This window comes from Coturnix japonica, chromosome 3, assembly GCF_001577835.2.
Source record: "Coturnix japonica isolate 7356 chromosome 3, Coturnix japonica 2.1, whole genome shotgun sequence".
NCBI lineage: Eukaryota > Metazoa > Chordata > Aves > Galliformes > Phasianidae > Coturnix > Coturnix japonica.
The window spans coordinates 31,760,942-31,784,376 of NC_029518.1; the positions used below are offsets into that span (position 1 = coordinate 31,760,942).

A 23,435-nucleotide genomic window follows, 5' to 3' on the forward strand; every position below is an offset into this window, starting at 1 on the left:
CGTAGCTGTAAATGTTTAGAAGGTCAGCAATGTTTTTACTACATAGAATACACAGTGTTAGTTCAAGTATATTTACCAGCCTGACATACACTAAGTGTTCCTTAAGGGAACACACCAAGAAGTTTTTAGGATATTCTTATTCATAATTTAAAATTAGCTTCTAAAACCACAGCAGCGAGATTTGTTCACTATGGATAATGACAAAGAAGTAACAAAGGGAAAATTAAACACAAACACTACCTAACTAAGCGCGCTAAAGTTAAGCAATTCATATTACATTTACCTTGTCTTAGAATAGTTTCTGTTCTCTCATCTAAGTCATGTCAATTTCTGATTTCGTCATGATTTCCAAATCATATTTATCTTCCTTTGTATAGTAGCTCATCTACTGTAATTTATCTTACGTGTGGATGAAAAAAAAAAATCCAGTGAGTTGATTAATTTTAACCTGCTATTGTTAGAAGCCAACACAGTGCTTTAAATACAAACAGAGTGAAAAGCTGCTAGCTTTTTATCCAACAGAAATATTAAATCAACCAAAGTTGAAATGTGGTGATTCTAAGTGATATCTACCACATGAAATGGATATTTTTAATTGGTGACTCCTTGCTTTTTGAATTGCCATTGACTGTATTTGAAGCCAATGAGCAATCTAAGAAAAAGATAAATCACAATAGCTTTCTTAATTCCTGTGCTGAGTGTTTCCACTGAGATTATATTTGCAATGCACCGCCTCCTATTTAGAATATGCTTATTTATTTATTTAGGTATATTTCCTACAACCCTTCTGTTTCTTGTATGTCATAGATGTGCCGCCTACACATGCCTCAACTCCATTTTCTCATTGGCATTTTTAAGATGATGATAACATCTCAAGTTACTAATAACAACACTCTCATTTTCCCCATTTTAAATAAAATGTTTAATTTGAATGTATTATTTGTGTGCAGTATATACAAATGTAATGCAGCAGCAGATTTTAGATCCAAAAAACATAATTTTGTTTCTAGAAATGTCAACTTAATGTTCACTTAAATTTTTTGTTGTGCTCTTAAAGTTACTAACAAAATGTCTGGCAAAAGTACCTCAAAGTGTTTGAGTGTATTTGCCTCCAGGCAGATTTGATTCAAGCATAATTATTGTTTATTGTCTTGTTTGCCTGTACCAAGAAATACTGGAAAATGCTTTACTATTACCAGGAAATTAGTTCTTTAGGTTTTGTTTTTTGTTTTTGTTTTTTAACCAGTGCATTAGTTGTGATTGAAGTGTTAAGATTGTTGCCTGCATCAGAGCAGTTAGCATTACAGCACTGTAAATCATGAAAATATTGGTATTGGAATCGTGCTTCTTAGATTCAGTCTAATTAAGAGAAAATTATTTTCACATTTTGCAAATCTCTCAATGTTCAGACGTAAGTGCCTGCAAAAGTGGGGAGAAAAAGACTTCACTGATTGGATTTTTTTTAACTACTTTGTGTATATATGGATGAATTGTGAGGTATTAGCATTAAAATTGTCAGAGCTGTGAGCGAGTCTGTAGTTTCCAGAAACTTTTTAAAGCCTTCATACAGAAAAACATTGCTTGCTTTTAAATGAAAGGGCAAGCAGATAAATGGAATGTCTTGGATGAGAATTATCATCATTGAAGTATTTGCTGGGGTGTTCCCATGGCAGGAAGCAGGATAACTGAGAGCCCTGGGAAAAACCAAACCAAAATTAATCATTCTGTGTATAGCACAAGCAATAAAAGATTTAATCAAGGCACTCAATCATCAAAAAATAGGGTGATCAGTAAAATCTTGGAAGACAGATTTGTGGAGGAAAATTGTAGATGGTGTTACAGGAAGAGCCACATGTTGGGAAGAAAGAGCTGTGGGGACAGACTTAGTGCATGAATGCCAACTGCAACTGTAAAATTCTGCATTGTTTTAAAGCAGGGAGACCTTGGTGAGCAGCTGGTGTTGGCAGCGCTGCCAGTTTTCTGACTGAGCTGTCATTGCAAATAATTAGCAGATAGGTTTGTCTAAGTTGCTGAGGTATCCCTGAAAGAAAAAGAAAAGGGTTGGAGCGTGGAGAGAAAACGACCCTTATCTGATCTTTATCATTTTTGCAGTGCTGGGGACCAGGTGTCAGGATCTTTGATACAGGCAATGTCTGAGAAGGCAATGCATCAATGAGAACTGATGGGATAGGAGATAGGGAAGGGATAAGGAGTAGGGATTGGTATAGGGTATTTTGATATCTGTCCCCAAATCTTGAAAGTAAGATCACAAAATTATTTGCCAAATTACAGTGTTGTCAGCACACTGTGTTTTCATGCAGTAGTCACCAACAAGATTTGTCAGCTGTTAACAATTTTCCCACATTAAAACAATTGTAATAATAAATTATTAAGATTGGTTTTGTCACACTATGTAGACAGCTGCTATTGATGTTATTTCAATTACATGGTCTCTCTGGAATGTTTAGGCTTTTGCAAAGTTCTTTTTTGAATGAATGTGTAATTTAAGAATTTTTCCTAAGTGCAAGTCAGTGCTGTGTGGAAAAAGAGGAATTAATACTGATCTCATCAATAGATTTTATTTAAGCAAATGATTCTTATCTGAATGTTTTAATGCAAATTAACATGATAAAACACTATTTTGTACACAGAGAAACCCAAGCTTCTCCCAGACCCAGATCCTGATGTTGAAACTTACAGTGGTAGAGTACTAGAAATCAAATCTGTTTCTGATATTTCACTTCTCATTCAATCTTTAGTTTTTGAATATATGACTACATATGCTCATTGTACAGTGCTGAGTTACTGGACTAGCTCACTTGAGAGATTTTATGATCAATTTTATATTTATTTTGATGCATTTCATTGCAATTCAGACAAAATATTTAAACAAAACTTGATAATGAAATGTGGGCCCAACTCATGAATCTCTTTGGACTTCAGTCACAAGTTACTTGCATGCTATTGGTGGGGAAATGTGCTTTTTCTGCTTATGTTCTATTTCCCTAATCAAAACAAACTTGAAACCCCTAAAAGGAATGCAGTAAGTAAATGGGAAGATCTTTTTCTTTCAGTAAAGTTAGAATAATAATAATTAAATAATAAATAAATTGTAGAGCTGGACACAAATTGAAGCCCACATTTAAACCTGGGAAAATTGCACAAGAATGTTTGTGTTATTAGCAATTAAAAAATTGATTCTTTACATGAGGGAAGGGGTGCAAGCTTATGACATTGATGTCATATTATAAGCATTATAATCATTCAAGGCATTCCACAAATAGTTTCACAATTAACAATGACTCTCCAAAACTTCATTTTTACTATGCTGGTTCTTTTTATGATATCTTAAAACCACTACAAATAAATCGAATCTGTTATTTTAAATTACCAAAAGGTGATCACACACTTTACAAAATGTCTACGGTAATTATAGATCCTCATGGATATCAGTGAGTTTAGGGGATTAAATCCCCTGCGAGACTTCAGCAGGTCACAGTGATGAACATTCCTTTACACTAGAGTGATCTCTCTCCCTGCTGGAAATGTTTGAGGACAGTATGTCTGAAATACACTTTTTGGACTTGACTAATTCCTAGAGGGAAGAAAGCTTCCTACTTAATTCCAGTTCTCTTCTACTTCAGTCTGTCTGCAGCAATATGGCCATGCTACGTACGAGAAAAGTTACATGCATTTTGCTCTAAGGTTTCTGGAGATCTGCCTGCTGATTTTTATGGCACAGTGTTAGATGTATTTTTATCTATGCTAAATTGTATCTTCTAAGGTTTTTATGCTTTCCTTACGTAAGCATGCGTTCTAGGCTTGGTGCCAGCTCAGTCCTTCTTTCATGTCTTTTTTTTTTTTTTTGGTGCACTACTTAAACCTTAAATGAAACTTTATGGGAAAAAAAATCTGCAGAAAAAGTGCAAGCTGATTATATACTTAAATGTTAATGAATTGGGCCCCTCTTTTTAATAACGTTTGCTTGAGCTCATGCACAGTTACTGGCTTTTACATGTTATTTCACTCATCATTATACAAAGAGCATCTAATTTATGTTTTATTAGTATTATTTAACACAATTTCTGTAGCTTTCTTTTTAAGATGTAGTAAAAAAAAAGCTTTCTGTAAGATATCTGGGGATTGGCAATTAATAGTTGTGTATTTTTATGAAAATACTGAAATAATTTTGTTTTTTTCCTTACAAAAGATAATAATTCTTTTTTAATGATTAAACTAATTTAGTAAGTGCAAGATGGAGGCGCTTTCCTACAGATTATGCTTCCACCTCAGAAGATGAATTCGGATCAAACCGTAATTCCCCTAAACATACCCGTCTACGTACCTCTCCAGCCCTGAAAACCACACGACTGCAGAGCACGGGGACAGCAACTCAAAGTAGCAATGCTTTCAAGCACAGAATAAAAGAACAGGAAGATTACATACGTGATTGGACTGCTCACCGAGAAGAAATAGCAAGGTTGGTTTCAAGGAGCACCACCAAAATGACAAAGATTTGTACCCAGCCAGTTGTATGGTACATATGTAGGAGAAAGTAAGCTGGTAGATTATCTGTATCACTCTACTTAGTTTTGGTTCTCTAACTGAATGGGTGGTTTTAAATTCCTCTTAGGAGATACTGGCAGAGCATTTGTGTTCCCTGCACATATATTTGTAATGGAATATGATGATTATTTCTGACTTACAAAGGTGCTTACAGTGAGAGCGGCGTTAGTCTCTTCTCACTGATGACAGGTGACAGGGTGAGGGGAAATGGCCTCAAGTTGCACAAGGATAAATTTCAGTTGGATATTAGGAAAAACTTCTTTACAGAAAGGGTTGTTATGCACTGAAGTAGGCTCCCTGGGGAGGTGGTTGAATCACCATGCCTGGATGTGTTTAAAAACTGTTTGGATGTGGTGCTCAGGGACATCATTTAGCTGAGGGTTGTTAGGGTGGTGCGGTTGGAACACGGTTGGACTTGATTATCTTTAAGGTCTTTTCCAGACCCCAGAATGCAACTTCTGGTTGCATTAATAGGACTTGCGGAGGAACTTTGTGTGGAAATGTTGGTTGCTAATGGTATATTTGATGGTATATATTGAGGTATATTTGAGTTGTATCTGATTTTGTATTACGTTTGCATTGATAGGTAGAATTTCAGATGAGTGTGTACCTGTCAGAGAGGAAGTAAGTTCTGGGAGACCGTTAGATCATGTTAGATATTGTGTGATCTAAAATCACACGTGACCATCAAAATTTAATTTCTTATGAGTCGCTGGGATTAGTGTCGCAGTTTCTGTGTTACTGCTATTAGCACCATGCTTCAAATGAACCATGGAAAGGCAGTCACTTCTACACTCAAGTAACTGATTGTTCCCATGTCATGCGATACTCAGGCAATGTGAGTGGCTTGCACAAAATAAATTAAACTATGTTCAAGTTTTGAACATTTTCACAAAACTTAGTTTGAAAGCCTAAACAAGAAAAGTGTTTCTTGTTTTTTTGTCTAATTTATCTTACACTGTGATCTCACAGCTCTGATGAACTGTGTGTAGTTTAGTGTAAGTAACTATTTATTTTTTTCCCATCTTCTTCATAATATTTTTCAGTATTTTTTTGTAGTGTAGTCTGTGCAAAGGGAAAATACTTAAGGCAGACTTGGTAATTTGTGAGAAACACCTTAAACTAACAGGTTATGAATTTAATTATAAGTTAAGGACAAGAATATGAAGAAGGTATGATTAAAATCAAAAATGTATGAGGCTTAGAAACTTCAAAGATGTAATTTTCATACTGTGATACTGTGCCCTCATGAACACAGATGAATACAAGAACTTTAACGTCAGAAATGTGATATATTTATATAATTATATTTGTGCATATGTGAGTATTCATTCACACGTGCACATCTATGAAAATATTCAACTCTTGCAGAATTCTGTGAGTTAAGCTCTATTTACACGTTTAAGAGTTTCTTTGCAAGAGATTTGAGGGGACAGGAGAGGGAGGGTTGATGTTTTTGTTAAAATCATTTGAATGACTGATCAGACTGGGGAGGTTTTAAGTATCTCCTAGAATAAATGTGTTGTGAGAAGTTGAGATTATATGACAAGCGTTTTGTTTTTTCCACATTACCATCATGTTCTTTAAACTGGTCTTCCAAGAATGATCCAGTTTACACTTTTCACAGACTCTATAATTAAGAATGTTAATTATTCTGCTGAACAAAATGCAGAGTAGAGCTGTGTTGAGATGTGGAAGAAAGAAAAAGGCAAGTGCAGAGAAAGACAGGAGTAGTTCAGAGCTCTTCAAGTGGTAATTAGTCAAAGGAACCTTCAGCTAAGAAGTTCAATGTATTTATATAGTGCTATCATACATTTGCATTTCTAAATGGCAAGGTTTTCTCACTTAAATTTGGGGATTTAAGGTATTGGTCATGAATTTTAGACATGTAAGCAGTTCAATCTGAGCAAGCCTCAAGGCTGCTGGATAATAAGAGGTCTTGTTGAAGTTCTTTTAAGTAGATAAACTGAAATATAAATTAAAGGTGTCTACATGGGACATCTGTGCAGTATTTTCACAGTATTTCCAGTGCTTCCTCTGTTGGACCTAAATGTGTTGTACACATCTCTGCCTGGGAATCCTAGGAAGAAAACAAGAATATTCTCTTGAGGTTGCTTTCTACCACCTTATTCTATTAAGGCACATTATTAAGAGCTTCAGTCAAGAATTTCCTGTTGTATTTCTGTGTATCCACTTTCTGTTCTGAAAAGCGCACTCCTCATAACACAGCTACCATCAAAAACTGGAACGTCATCTGAAAGGTGGCAGGCTGGACTCTACTGCTGTGTTTGTACTTGTCTACAAGAGTGTAATGCTGTCTTTATTACCAGGATCAGTCAAGATCTGGCTCTCATCGCACGGGAAATCAACGATGTAGCAGGAGAAATAGATTCAGTGACTTCATCAGGCACTGCCCCCAGTACCACAGTAAGCACTGCTGCCACCACCCCTGGCTCTGCCATAGACACTAGAGAAGAGGTAGGAGATCTTCATGGAGAAATGCATAAGGTTCTTTCTTTTCTTTATTTCTTTTGCTTTTAGCATTTTGCATAGCCTTTTTTAGTTATTTCCACCCAACCTGTATGCATGATCTCTACCTTCATTTTTAATTTGAAGTTCTTTTACATTCTGATAAACTACGCAGAAATGATTCTGTTAACACAGATTGTAAAAAGTACCACACAAATGCATACTATCTGTCTGTCTCTTTTTTTCCACAAAGCATTGGAGAGGATGGTTAATGTTTCTTCCTTGTCCTCAGCCTTAGATACTTTGGGTGGTATCTAAGTGCATTTAAAAGTGCTAGTAGCATACACAGGTATTATGTATACATTCAATACTTTATGTAGCTATTTTAAAAAGCCCCTCTTTTCACAGGTAATCTTAAATCTTCTGAAAACTGGAATGCATAGGCACCATCAATCAGCTAACAATAACTTCACATTTTCTTTCCTAATAACGTCGTAAAAACTGCCTTGAAATAAGTTTGCATTGTGCTTGTATTAATTCTTATTTTCTTCGACTCTATCGGCTGTGCTGTTGCTTGAATATATTGACTAACTTCTTCTAGTAACCATCACAGTTCTAATGCTGGTCTACACGTTAATCTGAACTTAAATCATCACTTTCTTCCATGTTACAATTCACCCTAATGTTTATTGCATCTTTTAATTCATATTACTCCTTCCAAAATGTGTTTATTCATTTTTGTGTATGTAAAATTTTGTTAATAGGTTAGTTGACCATGTTTAGTATAATACTGTCTTTTTCTGTGGAAAAAAAGATATAAACAGTGACAAGAAACTTTTGAGTCGTGTACTCAGAGAAAATTATAACTACATTCAGGCAGAATTTATCTTCAGTTCTCATTGGTTGATAGCTAAACTTCAGCAAGTAGTACTCGTTTTCTGAGATGTAGTCAGATCGCTCTGATTTTTGTACTACTGTTTATTTTCTTTAAAAAATGCTGTACTGTTGTACGTGCTACTGCAGGTGGCAGTATTGCCTTTAAGTAGGCACAGGTGTTTCTGTAGCTCTATGACTAATTGGGAAAGATCTAAATTTGATTGCACTGTATCTAATCTCACATATATATTCCTTTACTGAAGGAATCAATTTCCGGTACCAGTTTTTAGGTTATCCAAGTTACTTGTATGTAAGCAAAATTTCTATGGGGTAACCTTATTTCTGTTGCCACGTAGATCTGCTCTTTGAAAAAAAGATGTTAATTTTAACAAGGTATTGCTATATTTGAATGTGGCACCAGGTTATACTACAGAAGACAACAAAGTGCATTTTATTTCATAAGCTTCTTCTTAGCTGTTTAAAAAGGGGAAAAAATAAAAAATAAAAAAAAATTAGTCTCATTTGACACATATCCCATTGGTTTAATAAACTGCGTTTTTCTTTCGCTCTCCAGTTGGTTGACCGAGTATTTGATGAAAGTCTCAATTTTAGAAAAATCCCTCCACTAGTGCATGCCAAACCACCAGAGGGGAACGGTCAGCCTCACGAAGCCAGACCTCAGCTACCAGATGTTATGGATCCCCCAAAAATTACCCGAAGAAGGACTTGGAGCAGAGATGAAGTAAGTTCAAAAGGAATTTCTCTAAGTAATGTATCTATTTCAGTTTTCCATTATCATCTCTCTGCTTAGCATTCTGCACTATCCTTTCTTTCCTACCTGTAGCAGGTAGCATTAATCCTGGAAAAAAATATTTGCTATTTAATGTGCAAAATGTTTTAGTATGATTATATAGGATACTAATTAGAATGCAAGTAATATTTTTTTTAAGGTTAAAAAAATGGAAAATGTATGGAATTGTTTGTTTAATTCTATTTAAAACTTATTCCAGGTTATGGGGGATAGTTTGCTGTTGTCCTCAGTCTTCCAGTTTTCTCGCAAGATAAGACAATCCATTGACAAAACAGCTGGTAAAATCAAGTGAGTTTTCTTTTTAAAGTTATTGTTATTTCTGAAAATGTCCTGCTCACGTTAACCTCCCTGCTTTTAGGAGATATGTACAATTCAAATAGAGCAAACCCACCATTATTTGCGCGTTTCCTATTATATGAAGATAAATATCATCAAAGTTTGCATGGATAGGATAATATCCAACATATTTCCAGCAGAAGAGCTGTTCCAAAGCATGGAAATGCTGTACAAAATCTGCACTGCTTCTGCTCAAGCCTCATAAAACTCCCTTACTTAAAAAATAAGGTTAAAATTTTACTGAATTGTCTATTTGCCAACCTGATGTAGAGATCTGCCATTTTAGGAAGAAGAACAATTGGAGAGACAAAAGCAGTTTCATTAAATCCCTCTGAAAAAGAACTTACTCGGGAGACAATAACTAACAGATGATGACATCTGTTGCTTTTAATTACAAAGTCTTGTTTAGATAGCTAGATTCCTGCCAAAAATGTCATAGTAGCTAACAGAAAGTCCAGACTTATCAAAAATGATAACTTGTTTCTCTATCAACAGCTGCATTTAACTACAGTAACATTTGGTGACCATTTTAGTTGACAAGAGGAAATGAAAATTGTAAATGCAGAGTTCAGTGTTGTTTAATTTACATGTCCTTCCTTCATGTCTCACTGTAGCTAATAATTTAAAAATAGTGTATATTAAAAAGAAAAGACACTTGGCTGAACTTAGTGCAAATCTTTTAAATGTGAGGACATGCTGGGTCTTTAATTGATCAGTTTGGCTTGAAAGTGTCCCATATTGAAATTCTGGATGGGTGACCAATTAATCACCAAATCACAAATGTAATTCTTTATATAGTGTGATGAAAGTACTAAAACAAGCAAAATGCTCATATATCTGTATGTTGTAATCTCATGGGGGTACAGAAAAAGGCTTGACCATAAAAATAAGGATTTAAAAAAAAAAAAAAAAAGATTATAATTTCATAAGAATGGTTATCTGCCACTTCTGGCACTACTATTTCTGGTAGGATCAGTGTCACTGAAGGATCAAGTTTTTAAAAGAGCCCATTCTTATGATTTCTATTCTGTTTATTCATAAGTCTGTTCTATTTTTACCAGTGGTTACCGGTAACATTTGTGAGCACGGTGTATTGCCACCATCTCACAATGTGTTTACAGACTGACATTTGTCTTGGTTCTTTTTCCAAGTTTCCATTTTGAGCCTGCAGGATGATAATGCTGGAAATCACTCCTTGGTTTTCTCAAAACACATGATTTTATGTATGATGTTATTTATCTAGACATCTTTAAGAAAAATACGTAAATATCTTTTGCTATGTCAATTTCAGATGGAAATGAATTTTTGAAATGTAGGTTCAAAATATAGTCGCTGTCAGAAACTCTGTATCTTGGTTCTGTCCCCTCCCAGGTACTCATGTAGCCCTAGCTCTCTCATTGGCAGGATAGTGTAAGAAGCTGATATCCTCCTGGTTTCAGCTCCCACAGAATTGATTTTCTTCATAGTTTCTGCTTTGCTGCTACATATTAGCTTTTGGAGAAAAACAGTGTTGATAAGAGACCAATGTTGTGGTTGCTGCTGAGCAGTGCTGTGCAGATCCAAGGCTGTTTCAGCCTATCATGTTGTCTTGCTAGTAACGAAACTGCGGGAGATGTGCACAAAAAGCAGGGAGGAGACTGAACCAGGACAGCTGACCAAACTGATATTCCACACCATATTACACCACGTTACAAAGGGTGGTAGGGTTGGCTAGGTAGGGCACGGGACTGGTTGGTCATTGATCAGCAGGCAGTGAGCAATTGTTGTGTATCTCTTGTTTTGTAAATATGTATGTCATGTATATATTATTGTCATTGCTATTATTTCTCTTTTCCTATTTTTCCCTTGGTAAATAGTTTTTAGCTCAACCTGTGAGTTGATATTAGATAGATATAGATATAGATATAGTTAGATTAGATATAGATATAGATAAAGATATACTGCTTCTTTTTTTCCCCCCCCAATTCTCTCCCCCATTACACTGGGAGTGGGGAGTGAACACATGGCTGTGTGGCTGAGCCACCTGCCTGGATAAACCACAGAACTGTGTCAAATTGAGAATTTGACTTTATTATGCAGAACTTATTATAAATTATGTAGAAATTCACAACTTATTCAATACTAAACTACCTTTGAGCACACTATAGCATTTACTTCAATAGCTCATCTCAAAAAATGAGCAAATAACACATGTGAAGAGATAATGAAGTCTGATCATTCTTTGAAAGTCTTTCTAGAAGACATTTTAAAATACTGCAAATAGAAACCTTACAAAAGTATTATGTAATTGTTTGTCTTCCATGTAATTCTTTGGGAAAATTCAGTGATATCCAGAAGGAGCCCTGCTTACCAGTATATTTTTTTTTCCTTTTAAAGCTGCATCATCGGAACAAGAATCTTACTTATTGACTGACTTTTTTATGGTAGGCTTGTAGGATGATATGTATCTTAAAATACCATAAAGCAGTAGATGGTAGATACTCTACTCTTTTTTTTTGTCATCCTGATTTTTCCCAATTGTTAGAAGTTTGTGATCTGTAAGTATTTTGCCAGTACAGTTGTAGTTTATTTAATACAAAATCTGTGAGTACAGTACAATGAATTTAAACAAATTTACGTATGCAAATGCATTCTGAGAAACAGTAATATCATCTTACATTTTTTAGCTAAACTTTCTGGGTGTGCGATACTACATTGTAATTAATGCAACAATGCTGTGATTATGATAAGATACATATGAGGATATGTATAAACATTGTATGTACATTTTAAAGAGAATAGCATTACGTATTTCCATAAAAATATGTTCATTGGAGAACTTCCTTTAGCATATTCTTCAGAGCTGTGATTAAAGCTTTCTTTACCTGTTACTCAGAATGGATTTGAGTAATATGACATTTTCCATGATGTCATTTGTATTTTGAAATAGAAAAACACAGTAGTTGTAGAATTGTTTTTTAGTGAGCTATGTACATCAGAACAAAGATAAATTCTGTGGTAAGGTCAATAGGCTGCTATGCTTCTATTTATTTCGCTGGAGCTAAGCTGTTTAAAATTTCTGCCCGGAACGGATATGATGAGAATCAATCAGGATTTGTCAAGCCAATGGTTGTGTACAGTTCCACAGTATTTGACCCTGAAAGGAGATGAGGAAGTTTTAGAGATGCCGGTGCTCCTGACTGTGTTGTCGAAGTTCTCCCTTAAGTTTCTTTGTTCACTGGTGTAACCTTCACTCTCAAGAGTGGAGGCAGTATGGGACATTTACAGTGATTACAGGTTCCACCATATATACTGGAAAGTGACATCGCTTCTGTCTGAGTCTAAATGGACAAATAGATGTTTTCTGTTAATATGAATGCTTCTTTCTGTAATATATTAGTTGCAATAGCTAGTTTTACTGAAAATACCAGTTTTGCTTTGGCTGAAGTATTAAGAACGTAAATACTTTCAGTCACTCTTGACAAGAAGATGTGTCAGAAATTATAATGAAATTATAATGAGCAGAACTCAGTCATGAAAATAAATGCATCTGAGGAAAAGAGGAGGTTGACTAACTTCTTCCCCATTTCATTGGAGCTGCCATTTCTGTTTTCCAGTTTGAACGTAATGTTCTGACACTGAGTTCTGTCAGCACAGGGGCACCCGTTGTGCAGCCACAGCTGCAGGCGCCATGGCGGCTCAGGGAAGTGGCGTTGTGCTGCCACCAGCCTGCCCAGGCGCATGGCTCAGAGCATCACCTGCTGTCTGGAGCTGGGTGGCAGGTCTGTGAGCACTAATGTTACAGGCCTAGGACTCATATAGGTGGTATGAGAGCAGAATGACCTCTCAGGCAGCTCCACATACCATCCCAACTCTGTGTGGGAAATGCCCTTTGCCTGATGGAAAATCCATGACTAAAAGGGAATGCAGGTTGTCTCCATTCTGGTGGGCTGCCTTAGCCAAAAGGGAGATGAGAAAAAGGAGTTGGGGGATGATGACTGCTCTTTCAAAGCTTAATTCTGTGGGACTGCACTCAATTTCTGTGAGCCTGCCTCTGCAGAAGGGAGATAAGATTAGAAAGTGAAGCTTTGGAAGAGGCTTGTTGCTCATCAGAGGGAGAGAGGGAAATTTTCTTTGTGCAGTGAATTTGTGAGGTCACGGCTGGTCCTGTGTGAAGCCAGCAGAGTCCATGCTGATTCTATGATCATTCCTACCTTATTAAGATGTAGGATTGAGAGAAGCTATTGGAGCTTTATTCTTGGGTTATATTCTCTCAGAACTGGTGAAGCTGTTTTTCTTTCTTTCTGGGTCCTGGTATATTGAGTTCAACTTGTAACAGATTCAAGTACCCAATTATTTCACAAAATCCCCTCTTTAGTTCTGGTTTTCTTCAGGATAAGTCCGTAGTTTGACTGTGGCTAAGCTCCTTTTTATAATTTACTTGTATTCATTGCTGTGTTTAATCAGTTTTGTTTTTACCCTCTAGTATACACAAAATGACATTGTAATGGAAAATTCTGTGGTATTCTTGCTATGTATCTTACATCCAGTTCTTTGCTAATGAATTACTCTGGTGACTTCGCAGGAAGCAGATATGGGGTTTTTTTATATTTTTGGGTTTTTTTGTTTGTTTGTTGTTTTTTTCCTTTTCTATCTGTATATAACACACAACTTTGCAGGATTTTTGGGGGATGATGAAGTGATGTATGGTATGTATTTCAGTGACGAGGCCTTTAGAGTTTTATTTGTACTGTACAATGCAAATGATGTATTACTGGCTGCCTTACAGCAAGCAGGTAAGAACCTGTGCAGTCAAGCAAAATCTAGGCAAGGCAGTCTGCTCAGTGCAAGCACCACTCATCTGTCTCTGCAGTTGTCTGCACATCCTGCACTATGCAGCAAAAGAGAAACAGGGACGAAACACAACCAAATAAGAATGGTTAGGCAGATTTGCCACATAAAGTAAGACTGGGAAAGGCAAGAGCAGAAGCAGGCAGTCATTTATAAAATACGTTCTTCTTAACGAGTGTGGTTACAAGGAGGAAGAGGAAAGGAGACAGTGATGCTACTCACTAGAGGTTAGCATGTATTAAAAGCAGAATTGGAAAAAAAAATGTTGAAAATATAAAGTAGGCTTCCTAAAATTATAGGGAAAGCAAATTGACCAGTCTACCGTATAGTGGGAATAATAACATTTTGAATAAATTGTAAGGATTTTTGCTTTTTTTTTTCTTCATTCTAATAAAATAACGTCTGAAATGTTAAATATTTAGAATTTTCGATAAGTAATATCATCTCTGAATGATGGGAAGGTTGAAAGCACCACATAAAGGCATTAATCACATATATGAATATACTGAGTGTTTTAGTCTAATATGAACAAGGTAGATGGAAAAGCAAGCAATGTCAACATAATTTCTATATGTTTCTACTCACAGTGTTTACTGCTAAATAAAGCCTCTGAGATGCGAAGTATCATGAATCTCCCCCTTAAAAAGTTATTTCCTCAAGGTCCCACCAATAGCAGTGATTCCTTTAAAAGCTACTGCTGTTATGTTATGGTGTTAAAATGGTTTTCTTGTTTGCTTAGCAGTCTTTGTTTGCTTAGCAGTAGTAGTGCTGCTGTCCTCATACTTAGAAGTCTTAAATACCATTAATGTTGGCTAGTTACATTTCCAACTGGAGTTAATACCTAATTACTGCAATTGAAGAAGAAAGGTATTTAGAATATAAACCTCCAATATTATTTTGGCATCACTTAAAATAAGGAAAAGAAAATCCCAATATCCGTCAATATTCACAGATTCCATGCATTCAATAGTGTAATTATACACAATTTAAATTATTTTTATGATACTTCAATTTCACAGAAAGATATTTATTTGCAGGGAAGCAAAGCATAATCAAGCAAGCAAAAAACTTCCTGGGAATCATGTAGTATGAGTGATACTCCAGCATTGGAAAAAAAATATATCCTACAGGATGGATTTTTATTCTTTGTCACCAAATTAATATAAAATACAAATATGTAAAATACAAATGTGTATTTTGGAGATATTGTAAAACACAACTTTAACAGGGAATTCTACTATTAAATAGTTGGATTAAGAAGTAAATAAATCTTGGTGCTGAAGGAAAGAATGAAGTGTAACTTTTCGACACCGTAAGCAAGTATTTAGCTACACAGCTGGCATTTTATTGTAAATATAAACAATGCTGCTGAACCTTTGTTTGCTAACCTGAAAATTCAAACCTGGGTTTCTGTCTGTTCTCACTGTTTTAGATTTCAGATTGATTTAGTGCTCCCTATGTTACTTTCTTGTATCTGTGTCTGATCTTTATGCTTTCATTTGTTTACTTCTGAACATACTATTCTTGTCTTTCCTTCTTTCAGAATATTATTTAAGGACAAAGACAGAAATTGGGATGAAATTGAGAACAAGTTACGAGCAGAAAGTGAAGTTCCTATTGTGAAAACATCAAGTATGGTATGAATAATTATCTTTTCTGGGGTAGAATGAGCCTTTTTCTTACCTAATTTCTCAGTTGTATGTAGAAGAAAGTGCTATTTTCACTGCTGTTGCTAACACCTGTATAAGATTTTACTTTGACAGTATCTATTTCAATAAAGAATTTAATCTTTTGAAATGATTACTAAGACTGTCTTAGACAGAACCACTCCTAAGTAACTCCTAATTCCTCCTAAGGAATTTCTCAGGTAAAGAATAACCTAAAAGGCATACAAACTGTATGCAGGCTCCATTGAGCACCAGCATTTAAAAGGTGGTACTGACCTTCGGTTTGATTGTTGGTTTCTTTCAAATAAAGTTGTTTTACATTTTTAATGCTACTTTACCTACTGTTTTCTCATATTTAAAGAAATATTTATATTATATGGGAATGAAAAAATCTGTAGGTATGCTGTAATAAAAGCACTCTTCCATCTGTGTTAATATTGTTCTGAAGTAACAACTGTAGCGTACCAACTACAGGTTGAGTTCATGTAGCATTCTGGCTGTGCCTAATTAGAGCCGCTTCGTGACTGGACTTTGTGGCAGTATGAAGGAATGGAGCATGTGTTATTTCCCAGTATGTTTTGGCTTTTGTGAGGATTTGCTTTTTGCAATTTTTTTTCCATAGTGCATTAAAATATCTCACGTTGTTTAAAATTCCTTGATCTATGCACTCATTTTCAAGTTTCAGCTTAGTTTTGTATGTATCATTCAAATCCATTCTAAAGCAGCATTTGGATTTTTTTTTAACTACAAAAACTTACAAGGAGTTACCAGAGGACAATTCCAGTTGATGTTTGCTCTGACCTTGGGACATTTATTTCCAGCTCAGATGAGGAATCTGCTTAAAGATAATGGCTTTGTAAAATCCAGTATAATCCATTTCTTTGCCACCCACAGAAATTCTCTGCTTATGAGGACCCTACTGGTAGCTCTTCTCAGCAGTCAAATTAGCAGTATTCTCAATGCAAGATCTTTCAGCTGTAGGATTTACATACTTATTAACTGTACCACCTTTTAGATCACATTGTAGCCTTGATGTTGCTAGGGCTATGACAGTGTTAGCAAGCAGCATAGCTCAGAGGGCATTCCAAGGCAAATGAGTGCTAAGGACTCAGTGTTGGCACAGTGCAGGCTCTCGCAGTGGCCAAGTGATTGAAGACAAAATCTCAGTGCAGTCTTCTTGCCACGCATCTAAACATGGTTATGAATCAGCATGTCTGCCCCATTGATATTGGTTTTATACTGTAACTTTTCTTTGAATGTTTGCTCTCAGTTTGCCTTGCTTCAACACTACTGTGATGTTTGTTGGTCAGTGCTTGAGAAAATTAGTGTAGGCAAATAAGTAAGGGGGTAAAATGAGCCATTTTTGATTTGGGAAGTTGAGCAATCAAGAAGGACTCTTTATTTGTAAGAGGGCCATCCTAAGCACTGGGACCCGTGCTGTAAACAGCATGGTCACAACAAGATGTTTTCAATGCAAGCAGGGATAACACAAATATCATATATCAGAATTTGGGGAGGGAACTTATTTGCTACTGATGCACAGCTTGAATGTCTTTTTCCTTAATGAAGTAAGTCCTTGAGCTTTGGAATATCTCTTTCTTTCCTAGGAAATATCATCAATCTTACAGGAACTGAAACGAGTTGAGAAGCAGCTCCAAGGTACAGATCCTTTTTCACTCTTCTCTATTGTTGCTGTCTGTTTCCAATTTCTTGGAAACAATATATATATATATATATATAAATTTTATAGAAATCAAAGAAATAAAAATATATATACCATAAATTCTAGTTAAGAAACAGCCCTGAATTCATTATATTAAAACAGAATACTGATGTATTTTTACATGGGTGGGAAAAGGCTTAACTTAAAATGAAGTAGTCCAGAGAATCCCAAAATAATTATTCATGAAACTTCCTTAATAGACACGATTTTGTGGGTAAACTTGGAAGAGCAGGTGATAGCAAATCCTTGTGACATTAATTTAGATATGGATTGCATTTATCAACATCAGTTTAAAAATTGAGAATATTTTAAAAAGGAGGCATTGATCTTTTCTCCCCGGAAACTGATATCAGGACACACAGGAGTGGCACAGAGCTATTCCAGAGGAGGTTCTGTCTGGGCATTAGGAAAACTTTGTCTACTGTGAGAGCAGTAAATCATTGTGAACAGGATTCCTAGCAAGGTGGTTGGTGACACATGCCTGTCAGTATTCAAGGGGCATTCAGCTAAAGCCCTCAGCAGTATGCTTTAACTTTTGATTAGCCCTGAAGTGAAGGACACTGATCCTTGAATTGTAGAGTGGTTTGGGTTGGAAGGGACCTTTAAAATCATCTAGTTAGAACCTCCCTGCTATTGGCAGGGGCATCTCCCTGTAGACCAGGTTGCTCAGAGTCCCATCCAGCCTGGCCTTGAATGCTTCCAGGGAGGGCATGTTCACAGCCTCATACGGCAACCCATTCCAGTGTCTTACCACCCTCACAGCAAATAATTTCTTTCTGATATTAATCTAAAACTACACTCTTCCTGTTCAAAACCATTTCCCCTCATAAAAAGTCCCTCCACAACTTTCCTGTAGGCCCCCTTCAGGTACTGGAAGGCCGCTGTAAGGTCACTACAGCCAGGTCTGCCCTTGAGCTTTGCATTACTCACAGGCCCCCTTCAATAATGAAGACTAGGTCCAGCATAGCACCTTTTCTCATGGGTTCATTTACTGCTGGGAAGAACAAATTATCATCAACACACTCCAGGAACCTCTTTGATTTCTGCTGCACATCTGTGTTATCCCTCCATCAGAAATCAGGGTGTTTGAAGTTCCCCATGAGAACCATATTTTGTGAATGTGAAACTGCTCCTGTTTATAGAGTGCCTCATGCACTGAGTCTTCCTGATCAGGCAGCCTGTAGCAGACTCCCACTACGATGTCTCCTTCCTCTGCCTTCCCTTTAGCCCTAAGCCAAACACTCTCTGTCATCTCATCTATCCCCATGTGGAGCTCCAGGTGGTTATCAATATAGAGAGCAAGTCTCCCTCCCTTTCTGCCCTGTCTTTCCTAAAGAGTTTATACCCATCTGGTCTTACATTCCAGTTGCGAGGGTCATCCTACCACATCTCAGTGATTCTGATGACATCGTAACCCCGTAGGCACGCATACGCCTGCGACTCCTGCTTTTTCCCCATGCTCTACATATTGGTGTACAGGCACTTGAGGCTGATTTACCAATTAGAGTTCCAGTATTCTGGACCTTAAGTGCAGTCTTACTGGCCTGTGATCCTGCTCCAGGCCCAGGGCATCCATTACCATTGTTAGCCTCAAAGCACAATGATTTGAGGATCCCCACCTCAGAAACAGTTTAAAGCCCTTCTGATTAAATTGGAAAGCTTGCTGCTAAAGATGGTCTTCCCCTTCTCTGACAGATGAACCCCATCCTCCCCCAGAAGACCAGATTTCTCAGAACTAGTTCCATGACATAAGTAGCCAAAGCCCTGTTCACAACACCACTCCCTTAGCCATTTATTGATTTTCTTAATTCTGTCAGTCCTTTCCCTCCCCATTCCCTTAACCTGGAGGATTGATGAGAAGACTACCTGTGCTCCTGAGTTCTTCACTGCTGCTCCCAGCTCCTTGTAGTCCCTCTGGATATTCTTCAGGTTGCTGACAGCTGTGTCACTGGTGCCTATGTGAAACAGCATTAGGAGGCAATAGCCTGTGGAATGTACAAGGTCTGGCAGCCTCTCTGTCATGTCCTTGATGTGGGCCCCCAGCAAGCAGCAGACCTCTCTAAGATAGCGTATCAAGGCAGTAAATGTGTGCCTCTGTGCCCCAGTGAGATTGTTTGTAGGCTTTTACTCTAGGCAGGGTTGCTAATATGTGAAAAGAATAAACATTTTTTGTCAGTGCAAAAAATAATATTTGTTATGGTTTCTACCCTGTCCCTTTCATCTTCTCTCAATTGCTTAGCTATTAATGCTATGATTGACCCCGATGGCACCTTGGATGCTCTGAGCAACTTGGGATTTGCCAGCCCCATCGTGCCAGCTCAGCCGAAGCAGAAGTCCAGTCCTGTTTCCCAGAGCGCCCGTCCCCATGTGCAGCCAAACTGCCAGCCCGAGGTGAGGGCTGCCCGCCCCACTGCCGGCCCTACTGCAGCTGAACTGGGGACCACTGAATCTGAGTCAGACTTCAGCATCCATTTCAATAGGTTTAATCCAGATGGCGAAGAGGAAGATGCCACTCTGCATGAATGACATCTCACTGTTGGTACTGATACCCTTCGTGTGGAATGTCTAGAAATGGAAAGATCACAATATTGGTTTTATGAATAAAAAGGCAACAAACAAAAGGCTTGGTCAAACAGCAGTTGTTTTATTAAACCAGTTTTCTTTAACTGTAATTCTTTGCTTGTCACACAAATCCCTTTCAAATCATAAAGACGTGCATAGAGTGTAGGAAAGCAGATTGTGGCAGATTTGCCCTTTGTGGTTGTGCGCTTTGCAAAGAAATTATATCGGCCATTTTCCCTTAACAGATTTACTTTTTTTTTAAAGCCATGTGAGCAGTCTAACATTTAATGTTACCAAAACCCCAAATCTCTTTGCCAAGCTACTCTATGTAATGGCCCTCCTCCTCTAAAGTTTGTACAGAACTGTTGAACAGTTACGCTCAATTTTGGTTTAGATGATTTATATAGGAAACGTTATCTTTGGCTACAGTGACACATTACTGCAAAAGGTAAGACGGATTTCAGAAAGCATTCATTCTCGTGTGCTGGGAATCTCCAACAGTTCTGTGTTTTGTATAACCTTGTTGCTGCGTACATTGTCTTGGGGTTTACGAACTTCACGTGTTATGTTTGCACTAAGATTTGCTGGGAGTGGTAGGTGAACATATCGATACCATTTAACCGCAGCGGTGTTTTGGTGTACATAGAAAACTGGTAATACCATACTTGTATTAACAGTGCAGTGTTTTAATCCACTTTCCGAAAGGATTATTTGGCACTTTTTGATCTTCAGATGTCTTTTTGATGTTCATAAAAGTAGAAGTATCTCGTATCTCATCTCTGCCCAAAGTTAGTTGGAATTAGAGAACAAATCTAAACATACAGAGACATGGGATATTTTAAAGCATATTCAGGCAAGTGGGCTCTCACCAATTTGAATGCAACGTAAGCTTCTTTAAAAAAGACAAAAAAAAAAAAAAAGACTATTTCTTGAAATGATGATGAGATGTAAAATTTTGTTTAGGAATTCGGGCATAGAATTGTCATATTTACCTTCGTCAATAGATGCACTCCCAAGCAAATGATTTTAATTTGCTTCTGTATATTTTCCTGTAGTCTTGCTAGTAAAACTGTCTCTGTCTTACATATTTAAAAGGATTCTGGAAGAAGACTGCTAACAGACATTTTGCTTACACCACTGAAAAGCAAGTCTATTTAAAGTTTCCTATATAAGCTTATTTTCCTTATAAGTTGTCCCGGTAACTTAACATTTGGAAATAATAATAAAAGCAAAAGTAAATTACTTTGTATTTCCAGAACACTGTAATTTGGAGGAATGTTATTTCTGTTAAATGTAACTAATAGACTGGAATTTTCCTATGTTTGCATCGGTCTCTATATATTAAGGTTGAAGATACAGTTTTGCAGCTTTTATGAAATGGTCTTTAATATTTCAGCAATAATCCTATATGATGTTTGTTTAAAAGAGAAACCTACTTTCTGTACGCTTTTACATTGTACAGGCTTTCAGGAGTCAGGAAAAGTTGGACCAGTTAATAAAAACGCAAAAACTTTTTTTGTAGAGATGTAAAAACAAAACCACTAATCTGTTGTATAATGGATTTCATATTTTCTTTAAAAAAAGAATTAAAAGCAGACAGCCTTCATGTATGACTCAACGATGCTCTACTCCAGCTAACTGTGGAAGCCTGAACTACACTAGTTTACAGAGGCTACAAGAGAAGTTTTAGAAGGTGCAGAAGGGCAAAAACAAATAGAAACTAGAGCTAGGTATCGAAACAGAGTGTATCAAACCATCACCATAATTCCTTCTTTTGTTCAGTGCTTGGGAACATAATTTTTCTGCAGACTCAAGTGGGAAGTAGGAGATGGCAAGGATGGCTTGGAGGTGCAGGCTCTTCATGCAAGATTCTGTTTGTGTTCTTTCAGGCGTTTATTACCTTTCTGTTCTGTAATAAGCATTTTGCATTACTATGTTCTTATTTTATATGAACATGTTCTCCTTATTTATTTTTGTTACATTTATTATGTATGTTATTTTGTTATATGCATTTACAACTCCATTTTTAAATAAATAAAGTGTTTCTGGAACTTTAAAAATGTGTAAATACGTAATTCAGAGCTGGGAAGTTCATATGGTCTTCCTACATTCTGTTCTGCCTGTACTGAAATTGGAAATGGCACTTCTCATGAACATCTCTTCTTCTGCAAAGGTTGCATTATTGCCACCGCTGCTTTGTTTAATCTGTGCTGACAGTGCTGGCTCACTCTCCTCTGCTTGGGTTCATTTCCACATTTGAATTCATATTTGTGTGCAGAACTAGAAACAAAAATAATCCAAAGTTTTAGTCACCAAATAGTGATCATTTCCCCTTTGTGGAATGAAAATAAGTGAGTTTTAACATACCTGCCAGGTGCAATATTTGATGTTTTCCAGACTGCTTTCCCATTGCTTTGTGTATGTTGGGCAACTTTATTGCACATTCTGATTTGGCTCCAGACTGATGCCTTTTTTTTCCCTCTTCTCCTAGCTTGGACTTTTTTTTTGACCTTTTCTACAGGCTGCTGCATTTTCTCTGCTGTAGTTAGCTTCGTGCAAGAATAAAACTAAGAGATTAGTGCTAAATTCACAGAATTTGTTGCCAGATTGCACATTTCAGATTATTGAGCTTTGCTTTGACTTGGCAGTGGTTAACTGTGATCTTCTGCTTACCCCTTTCTCCTTTTTGCCCTCAATGTGATGGCACCAAGCCTGTACTGCTGGCACACAGTAACACTCAATAGCACTCAGCTGTATGGGAGCAGGAGAGTTTTACTGATATTGATGGATGCCCAGTTGGTTTAGTGAGATTTGAGCAACTGAGAAGGACTTTCCAGATGCTCATGATTTTTTCATATTCCCCCACTTCATCTGCTGCTATTCACATTTCCTCAATTGTTGCCAGCTTCCCTTTATATTTGCAAAAGTAAAGGAAATGCACTTCTGGGTTAATATACTCTAGCACAAATCCTCGTTTCCTCAAGCGTTTATGGTTTGTTATTTATTTTCCTTGTAGCATTTTCATCTGTCTGGCATACTTTGGGCAGAGGTTCTGCAGAGAGGTGTTTAAAACTCTTTGGGCAATCAGCTAGCTTGCTCCAGTCCTCTGCTTCCTTTTGTCATCAACTGGGCTGACTGACATGTAGAGCACAGAAGGGACACCACACCATTCTGCTCGGCATGCAAGCTTCCTCCCTTACAGGCCTGCACTGATCTGTCTGAGCTTTTCTAATGGCTTCACAACCATTTATTCTGTTACTAAAGTCCTGTGAGGAAAGAGTTTCATCGCTGTCTTGCAGATGAGAAAACAGATTAAGAAAAATCTTAGTGCACTTGCTGTCTTGAGAGCACTGAGGTGATGCGTTGCCAGGGCTGACCTCTCAGTGAGTGACGCATGCAGCCTGGCAGTCACAGCACCGGGTCAGGCAGGGATCATTTATCCATTCCTGCATGACTGGTGCCTCCCAGTGGATGTGACAGAGCTGGTGCCTTTGTCTCCTCCGGGGTCACTTTCCTCACACTCTGCACTGGGCTGCAAGACACCTCCAGGGGCTGCCTGGGCTGGATGCAGGCCGCACACGCACCACAGCAGCTG

At 37.2% G+C, this 23,435-nt stretch overlaps 1 protein-coding gene and 1 long non-coding RNA gene across 13 annotated transcripts in view; both read left to right on the forward strand.

The window, feature by feature from the left end:
- The window catches only part of CEP170 (centrosomal protein 170), an 81,166-nt gene extending 59,576 nt beyond the window's left edge, over window positions 1-21,590 (forward strand). For 4 of the 12 annotated variants that reach the window (XM_015857624.2, XM_015857636.2, XM_015857633.2 and 1 more), the window contains 8 exons: window positions 2,652-2,702; window positions 4,246-4,480; window positions 6,897-7,074; window positions 8,486-8,653; window positions 8,922-9,010; window positions 15,432-15,525; window positions 17,163-17,214; window positions 19,518-20,775. In XM_015857624.2, coding sequence (XP_015713110.1) covers window positions 2,652-2,702; window positions 4,246-4,480; window positions 6,897-7,074; window positions 8,486-8,653; window positions 8,922-9,010; window positions 15,432-15,525; window positions 17,163-17,214; window positions 19,518-19,804 — 1,154 coding nt within the window. In that variant the 3' untranslated portion in view covers window positions 19,805-20,775. Of the gene's footprint in view, window positions 1-2,651; window positions 2,703-4,245; window positions 4,481-6,896; window positions 7,075-8,485; window positions 8,654-8,921; window positions 9,011-15,431; window positions 15,526-17,162; window positions 17,215-19,517 lie in introns of all 12 variants that reach the window. The other 8 variants (XM_015857634.2, XM_015857625.2, XM_015857627.2 and 5 more) reach the window with 7 other exon arrangements.
- On the forward strand, window positions 4,487-6,469 carry LOC107311262. Its single transcript, XR_001553967.2, has 2 exons — window positions 4,487-5,094; window positions 6,333-6,469. It is a non-coding gene; the product is annotated as an uncharacterized LOC107311262 (long non-coding RNA).
- Window positions 21,591-23,435: the final 1,845 nt, after the last annotated feature.